Source organism: Morone saxatilis, unplaced genomic scaffold (genome assembly GCF_004916995.1).
Source record: "Morone saxatilis isolate NCDOM2014 unplaced genomic scaffold, NCSU_SB_2.0 Contig8, whole genome shotgun sequence".
NCBI classification, from domain to species: Eukaryota; Metazoa; Chordata; class Actinopteri; family Moronidae; genus Morone; species Morone saxatilis.
Genome location: NW_023340257.1, coordinates 12,246,781 through 12,256,125, shown reverse-complemented (window position 1 = coordinate 12,256,125; position 9,345 = coordinate 12,246,781). Strand labels below are relative to the sequence as shown.

The window sequence follows — 9,345 nt, the reverse complement described above, 5'->3', positions numbered from 1 at the left end:
CTTTCCTGTCTATCTTCGGCTGTCTCTATCATATAAAGGCAATAAAAGCCCCAAAAAATATGTAAAAAAAAACAGGCTATGGTAAAACTACTCTGCATACTTTGGGCCATGGGTGTTTTACCAGTTAAATTCAAAGGAGGGAGGGGAAACAGTATAGATTTATTAAACAGGAATGAGAGCTCATCTGTTTTATATACTAAGTTACATAGGTCAGTCATTACGCACTATGAAGCGTCCTCAATTGTGGAAACTTAAAGCAGATTGACACTTAAATGAAATGAGGAAATCATACATTTTTAAAATCATTTTGGCTAACATGATTGTCCTTGGTTTACTGTGACCATGAGCATGGAATTGCCAGAAAGAAATATATATAATTGTAGTGAAGGAATATGTTAGAGGGCCGATAGATCAAAAAAGAAAGAGGAAAACTGTAGAATGTTGGCTGGGAGAGATATATGAATCAGACTAAAGACTTGCTGATTAATATAAAAAGAGAGAGGAGGGAAGCAGTTAAGAAGGAATCACGCCCAAGGCTTCTCTCAGGAGATTACAAACAGAAGGAGTAAAAGGTTGATTGTGCATCTCTCCTCTACCACCTCATCATATCCCCTTTGTCCTCATCTCAGCCTGGGGACACACACAAGGATACATGCCGTGTTTGCTAGATGTCTACAAGTCAGCTCTGTATACCGTACTGTATGTGTACCTGCCCCTGTGGCCACATCTTCATCACAGTGTGGGATTTTACACTTTAGTCAAACCTAATTGTATATTTTATGATGAGATGAATCAAAGATCAAAACAATGTGCAAAATATAGTGTATCTCAAATGACTTACAAGACACAGGAAGGCTGTAGTATGCAAATTTGATACCATGTAACAAGTGCAATATAAGACCATTTTCATCTTTTGAATAAACTAAGTCCCAATTATAATTTGTCTTCAAAATGTAGTAGATTTGTATGTACCAACAAACTAGCATTTACAGTACTTGCTGTTTATACTCCTACATACAAACTCTATGAATCACATTTTTTGTTCTTTATTCCTTTCTTTCTTTCTTTCTTTCTTTCTTTCTTACCTCTTGATTGAGCAGGGCAGTGGCCAGTTTTTGGACTTCAGGAGTTAGCAGTTGGGTCCCTCTGATGACCTTGCTCAGTGCAGCCAGGGATTGGTGGATACTCTGTGACAACAATTACAGTTTAGTGTACATACTGTGCCAACGTGTTAGAGCACTGGTACCTGGAGTGTCACCTGACACCTTGCCATTTGATTGCTGTGAACTGGTTCATTTTGACAGGCCCTGTTAAGGACTGACTGGGCTTATTGGTGTGCTCTGTGACCCAAGATGTAGTTAGTTATCTTTCCCACTTTCAGCGAGTTATTTTGCTTTTTAAAAAAAGTATTTAGTTAACATTCACAAATACAGTAGTATGAATGTATGAAACCAACTACAATGTAATGCAGGATTAGCCATCATGTAAAAATGTTTGTCGTTGGTAAGAGCACTGGTTGACACACCTGGACCAGGCGGATGCCGTTGAACTGCTCCAGAACGATGAATGACAGGACTGGTGACCCCTGACTTTCTGTAGGTGGGGCCACCTTCTGGTGGATCAGAGTAGAACCCTGTATACAGAAAGACATATTGGTATATTGATAGGATAGATAGATATCTTTACCTCGGGCTGTAGTGCTTCAAGCCTTGATGTATAATATTGTACAATTGTCCTAGCATTGCTTTATCACTGGAACACTGTTGTAAATCAGTCTCCTTAAATTGTCTACTACACTCTAGCATGGACATAGTATTATTTCAAGGAAGATGTATAATCTGTTTTGTAACTGCTGCTGTGCATCAGCATATGCTATCCTTTTTCTTACAAATTATTTCTTCCATTACTACAGTCTTCCCAGTGATCCCAGTGGGTTCCCTTAGCTCAACATACATAAATTCTACGGTTCTTGGCTCCTCCACAATAATGAGATATAAATAATATAGGAAATAGTTTCTCTTTCTCTGTAGTGCAAACCAGGAGGACAAATTGTTTTACATTAGTTATCACTTAGATCTATTTTAAGTACACCAAGGACGTGTATTTATGTACAAACACAAATATGTGCAGATGTGAACCAGCTCTGATATTTTTGTGTATTTTTTGTATGTATTCCATTGCAGATGTCACACTCTGTACCTGCACCCTGTTTTGTTTTCCTCGCATCTACTCAGTAAGTGCGGAGTGGAGGAAAGAGAGGGAGAGGGATAGCAGGAATGCAGACAATGGAGAGCATGAGATAAATGAGACAATGAGAAAACATTCTGCTTGACTACAGCTCTGCTATTGTCTCTTTTCAAAAATGTAACTTCACAGCCAAATAAACAGTATCTGCTGTCTTATGCTTCTCCCCTCGGACCAGACTACATAAAGATTTGTCAAAATAAATACATGCATATCTCTACACACAAAAGCATGCACATACACATTCAAGTTGAACATCAACCTTAACACCCAAACACACACACACACACACACACACACACAAAAAGGATGTACATTTAAGCTATACTTCGGGGAACACACTTCCACTGATGGTCAAACACCAAAGGTTAGCTGACGACAAAGGGCCAGTTAATTGAAAGCAGTCAGAGGTAGATTGTGATCTATGGGAAGCTAGCTGGTGATACAATGGTGACAATTAACACAGTCAATCATTCTCCTCTCAGTAAGTACCAAACAACTCTGCCTGCAAGGGGCTGAGAGAGAGCGAGAGAGAGAGAGGTGTAGAAAGAGAGAGGGAAAGAGCGGGAGGTATACGTGCAAATGAGGGAAAAAGGGAGAGGAAGAGCATGTGTGATTTACAGCATGAGATTGAATAAAAGAGAGGCAGAGTGTGAGAGAGGGAATATGCTGGCTAAATTATTTAATGTAGGGGTAGATGTCCTTTTGATTTGAAAAGGTGCCGGTCTCCAAGCAACCACACAGAGGAGTGCTGCTTGACTAGGCAAGCCAGTGGCCATCACAGACAGTGCTCAATTAGACCCTACTATTTTCCAATGAGCTTTCACAGCTTTTAATGTAGAGTAGTTGCTGTACGGGCAATGTAAATACATGATTGGACATACAAATGAAGACTAGCATGAAACTATCAAAGCTTCAAAAGAACTACAAAAAAAACAATGGTGTTTTTGTAACTAATCTATTGGTAAATTACTTTACAGGTACTATAAGTCTGAGGACAAAATGGTATAAGATATGGAGGTAATTATAGAGTTTCAGTGATCTGGAAATTATCATATATTTTCCAGACTTCATAACACAGTATTCCTGTGATTCCCAGTACAATTTTTGGGCTTGAGGTTAAGATTCAGATACACAGAGACCTTTATAAATATGTTGATTAAGATAAAATCAAGCCAGCTTTGCAGTTTGATAGGCAGAAAATAGCCAATATAGATAAAAAGGTTCTATTCTTGCTAAAGACTAGACTAGTGTGAGTTTTCAGTTTAAGAAAAGCACTATGAAGAGTGGGAAAGATGAACTGGGCAGGAAAAAATAGAACTGACCTGGTTGAGTTTCTTCCACAAGTAGAGGACCGGTGAAAGTCCATTCGACCAGAGCTCCCTGTCAAACTTGGAACCTGTTGCTACTGAGCGGCTCAGGACACGCAGTTGGGAAATCACCTGTGAAGTCAATCAATTATAAACACAAACAAATGAATCAATTTAGCAACTACGTTGTAGAAGTGGAACAGATGTACCTGTTTCATGAATTAGTCATCTGAGCATTGCATTTGTTTATGAGACAGATCCTGTAGCACGCTTGTAAAAGGTCGCCCAAAAATAAATGGCCCATGTTGCTAACAACTTCCCTCATATACGGTAATAAGACGGAGAGATATAACTGATGACAATAACCCTCAGTATGTAGACAAAAAGGTACGTGTGGTATTTAGTAAATCACACCTGTCGTCTGTGAAAATACAAATTGAATAAATGTGCACTTTTGATAATTTCACCCAAAAACAATGTATGATTAAAAAAATGCTATGGTGGCTACACTCTCCAGTGACAGTGCTTCATGTCCTGGAATATTACAAGTGAAAAAAGGCGAAACCCCAAACACATCTCCTAACAGTTCCTTACACACCTAATCAAGCATGCTTAGCTTCAGGCTTAGAGTCCTGGATAGTGCTTTTATCTTGACTCAGTGTGTGTTTGTGTGGTTGTGTGAGTTTCTATATATGTGTGTGTTGTGAGGAAGGAAAAGCGTCTGATAAATGGCTTTCATTTGGGCCAGGAGTACTCTTTACTAACACCTGCTTTATCTTCTCCGCTCAGGAGGGAAAATGTGTGTATATGTATGCGTACGTGCGTGCGTGTGTGTGTCTGTATGGAAAAGAGAGAGAGAGGGAGAGAGGGAAAGAGAGAGGATAAAAAACCCAGATAGCTAATCTAGAACTTCACCCTGACAGCAGTAAAAATGAGGGCAGCTGAGGATGGAGATTTGAAATATATTGGGGTTCAAATATATAGGGATTTAAATATATTAAGATGTATTCTTATCTCAACCAGTGACTACCAGGCAGCAACTGCATTTACTGTCATAACCAACTGGGAAGAAAAAGTTACAAGCCTGTCTATGTCTATGTGGGAGGAAGTTGATTTTTAATCACACTGGATGTAGTCAATTTAGTTAAGGCCTTCACTTTAATTCATGTAATCCCAGATTGTGGTCCACTGCTTTTAATTGTGGGACTACTGTCTTAGTCTAGATGACGCTGAATAAAGACATCTACTGAGCAGTACATTGTGTAAAAAAACACAAGCATGGGTGCTATTTACCAAGATATACAACGGTACTATCACTAATATCTTAATTATGATTTTTGCTTGCTAGTCCCTACTAAATACTCATCTTTTGCATTGCGAGCACACATCATACATTGTATCGGTAAACTCAAAGGGAATCCTCAGTAGACATTTAGGACCTTTACGACCATGTCGGGTCATTTACACTAAGCTTATGCATTTATTTTAAATGGCATCCACCAAAACTGACTGTCCCTGCGGCTCTGTTCACTGTGTGTGCGCGTGTGGTTAAGTGCCCAGCCCACAGAAAGTGACAGGGGTCTTTAAGGAAAGGAGAGAGCATAAATTAAGATAAAAAAAGACAGAGAGAGAGAGAGAGAGAGGGAGACGGGTGATGGTTGTAGCCTCTTTCAGTGAAGATGGCAGGAATAGAGGAGAGAGAGAGAGAGACATAAGAGGAAAATGGGAGAATTGAGGAGGGAGAGTTGTGTTTTTGGCCTCTTTAGCTGTTTTAAAAGCAGAATTAGGACAATGACTAGTCACCTTGAGACCTGCTCTCTCTCACTTAATCTCTTTTTTTATGTCTCTTTTCCTGCCTCACCTCCCTCTCCTCCTTTTCTCCCTCTCACAGGCGAAATTCACACGTGTGTCCTGGAAAACCTGGAAAATTTAGAGACTGGTTTTCAAGACATGGAAACAACCTGGAATTTGACTCAAATGACCAAATATCTTGGAAATTATCTACGTTTCCTACGTAAACCTGGGTGAGTGTTTAGTTTGAAACTCAACTGTCGGTTGGGTAAAAAGTGGATTTCTCAGACACTTTTCAGAGTTTATTTTTTCCAGTTTATTTGTTAGTTAGAGGAAAACTGTAGTCAATTCTGCCGAAACCACAGTGAAAATTTATGCTGCTGAACGAAAGCACGGTAACAGAATGTACAATAAACACCGACCACCGACCTGTAATGAACAAGGAGGAAGTTAAAGGAGTTAAATGTGTTAAAATATTTGACCTGATGGTAAATTATATGACCTTTCGTGAGTGAGTGCTGTGTTCTCGTTAGCAAGCAAGCTAACGTTAAGTCAGCTAAACCATAATATTCACAAGCTTTGACTTTAGACTCTTGTGTTGTGGTCGGTCATTCGTGGTTCCCAATCTGTGGGTCGGGACCCCCCACTAGGGGTCGCCAAAGCTTCACCAGGGGTCATGAGGCCTTATTGGTTTTAAAGAGTGTAAGAAATCTGCCTTTTAATTCATTTCAATGTAGAAAACGACATGAAATTGTTATTTTTAAAGTTTAGATCATTATTTAAGAGTTCAATTTTGAAGAGTTGAATGCAGGATTGTTATTATTATTAAGAGCTTTCACTGTCTGATATGTAATNNATTGTGTAAAAAGTTCCTAAAAATATCTGAAAAACTCAAATTCCTGCAGTTATTTCTTTATCTATGAGGGTTAATCTATTACAGTTTATCAGTTATTCTGTACTATTGTTGTTATGCATTAAGTATAATATAAAATATCCATAAAATTCTTTATTCAGGAGTCATCAGTTCACTCAATGATGAAACGGGGCCTCCTGAAGGACTCCATTTATAAGCTGAACGTTAGCTGTAGGGAAGCAGAGAGAGAAGACAGTCGGGAACGTCACATCCTTTGATTTTACTGAAGCTCCGACCTGCAGTCGTCCAAAGGAACGACTTGAAATCAGCCCACAGTCTTATTTTATAAGTTATGTTACAACCTGTTAACAAATTGCCAATAAAAAGTGATTTAACACTCAAAAATAACACATGGTGCCTTTAAAAAAAGTAAATTCAAGAGATGCCACATTTGGTCCAGTAGACGTATTGTAGCTCTCTCTCGTGGAGCCGTTAACACTCCAGCAAAAAGCAGGTTATGTGAGATTAAATGGCGCGACGCAGCTAAAGTGATATTGCCGTCGGTTCCTCCAGAGGTCGGCACAAAAAAACTGATCAACGGCCGATGATTTCAAGTTCACTAAAGTTGAATTTAACACTCAACCGTGAGTGGAAATGAATTGATTTGAGCTTGAAATTACACAAATACTGCTCTTAAATCTCTCTCCTTCCTTAAATCGCTCCTCGTCTTTCTCCCTCATTCATTTCTCTCTTCCTCCCTTCCCTCTCTCATCCTCCTCTAAAGTCTGTTCTTTCTGGATGAGCAGGTTTTATGAGCGGAGTGATAAAGAGAAGGGGGGATGAAGGGCAGAGAGGGAAGGAGAGGTGGAGGACAGAGGGGGGAGAGAAAAAAAAGAAGAAGGAGAGAGAGAGGGATGGGGACAGAAAGAAGAACAGGAATGAGCTCGGTCTTTATTACACCAGACTGGATATTGCCCAAGAACATATTTTATGACACAAAATGTCCCTTTTCTGTCTCAAGGTTCATTTCTGATTCGAAACTTTGGAGCTGGAACAACAACAACAACAGACTGCAGGAAAACATGGTGAAAACATTGAGTAGCCTACATTTAATGGAAGAAATATAGCCAACATGAAGACAAGAATAAGATGTGATGTCCTCTCACAGTGGTTCACCGCTCTGTTATCTCATGCTAACTATCAGATAGCTTCGTCCAGTCTCAGGGCTGCTCTGGCTGGCTAACCTTGGCGTGCTCGCTAATTGTACTGTTATAATAATATATATGGAGTGGAAATGTTAGTTGAGTCAGTCAACAAGTGGCCTTTCGATTTTGTAATGAATTATAAAAAAAATAAATAAAAAAAAGCAGCTTTGACTTTCTTACGCAATAAAAAAAAGAGAAAACCGTGAAATCATTTTAGGTCGAAACTATCCCCCAAACAAAGCCTTGGTCGCCCTTGGTGAGAGACATCCAGGTTAAAACCTTCGATGTATATAAAGATGGACAACATGACAAATTACTTTACTTGTCTTATGACGAACGGTGTTGATTTTAGCCAACAGGAAATAATGTAACGAAGGTAAAAGGTACAAAGCAAATGATTGTTTTCTTCTAGCTGAGAGTTGCAGAAAAAGTATGTTTCTTTCATCTGAAATTGTGTCAATCATGATTTTAGTCTTTGTAATAAGTTTTAGTGTCTTGTGATTTTTCAGATGAGAGCAGATGAGAGAGAGAGACGGTAGAGACGGCTCAGCTTCTTGTAGCCGCCGGTGCCAAAATGTGGGCAGAGAATGGCGACAGCCTGCGGAGGAACCTCCAGTGGAGAGAGAGACAGTGACAGATCCTTCATCAGCAGGTAAAACTCTGCTTGTTCTTCTCACCTTGGACTCAATATTCCCTTTTTCTTCGTCTGCTTCAAAGTGACAACGTATTGTAAGAATAAGAACAATAAAAAGCATCAGACTCAATAATGTAAGGCGTCTAACTAACCTTAAGTTAGCCTATGCTAAGCTAGTTGACCAGCTGACTGTGGCTTTTGTGTTTAGCTGATAGTGTGATCTGTAAACGGCGAGCTACTTAGTGCAGATAAAATACGTGTATGTCACCAGGATGACGCTCGCTTTCCGTCTACAGACAACCAACGCTGACTGCAGTTCAGTCAACGGCCACAGGTGTCACTGTTTTCTGACAGTTACATACAGAACCTGTAACTTTTAATGTGCCGCCATCATCAGGTCAAAGGTTGACTTGGTCCAGTAAATCTAGTTTATGAACAAATAGCTGCCAAAGTGGCTCTTTAGCACCTTTCTGACAGCTCCCTGTGGCTTTGAAAATATAAATATACAAAAATATTATATGAATTATTAATTAATTAAAGCCATTACACCAAATATATATATATATTTTATTTTTTTTTTTAAACATTTTGTCAACTAAAACGTGTATCTTATGTTACCTGGTGGCTTTTCCTCTACATCTGTTGCTAGTGGAAGTTTCTAGTCTGTATTTTAAATCCAAAAATAAGAAAAATCTCAGTGGAAAATAGATAATTTAATAGTGCGTCAACAGATTTGTTTACGTTCACCACCAACGCTGCTGCTGTACCGGTATCCTTGATGTGTGGAATCAGTGAAATTAGCATTTTAAGGCTTAATTAAATATGTTTAGATGCTCCATTTAAAATGTTTATTTTTGTAAAAGTTGCTGCACCCTGTGCTAGCATGTTAAGTCTTATTATTAATATTTTTCACAATAGTTTTTAAAATGAAAACATTGTTTATTCTTCTGTAAATCTGGTGAACTGTAGCACAAACATTAGTAACCCATCAACCAATCACAGTCCTGCATCCTCCGTTGCCATGGAACCTAACATCACTATTAATAAAACTATTTTCCACCTCAAGAGGAGATTTATATATTTTCGAGATCTGGATTGTAATTTATCTGATGATTGTTTTTAAAAAAAACAACAACAAAAACAAACGAAGCGTCGCCGTCACTCCGTCGGCCGCTCGCTCCGCAGTTTGACACTTGGTAATTGTGTTGTTGAATTAGATTATTAAAGAAACACAACTTCAGCCGCCGTCCTCAACATCATCGCTGGAGGTCCCCGAGGATGATGGGAAAAAAGACACACACACACACA

General features: G+C 39.0%; 1 protein-coding gene across 1 annotated transcript in view; it reads right to left on the bottom strand.

Annotated features, from left to right (window-relative positions):
• LOC118341759 (cytoplasmic dynein 2 heavy chain 1) overlaps positions 1-9,345 on the bottom strand; it is a gene marked incomplete in the record, with an annotated part of 105,682 nt that overhangs the window by 10,744 nt on the left and 85,593 nt on the right. Inside the window, 3 exon segments of the mRNA XM_035680126.1 lie at positions 1,086-1,187; positions 1,526-1,633; positions 3,570-3,686. Of these exon segments, the coding sequence (XP_035536019.1) occupies positions 1,086-1,187; positions 1,526-1,633; positions 3,570-3,686 (327 nt within the window).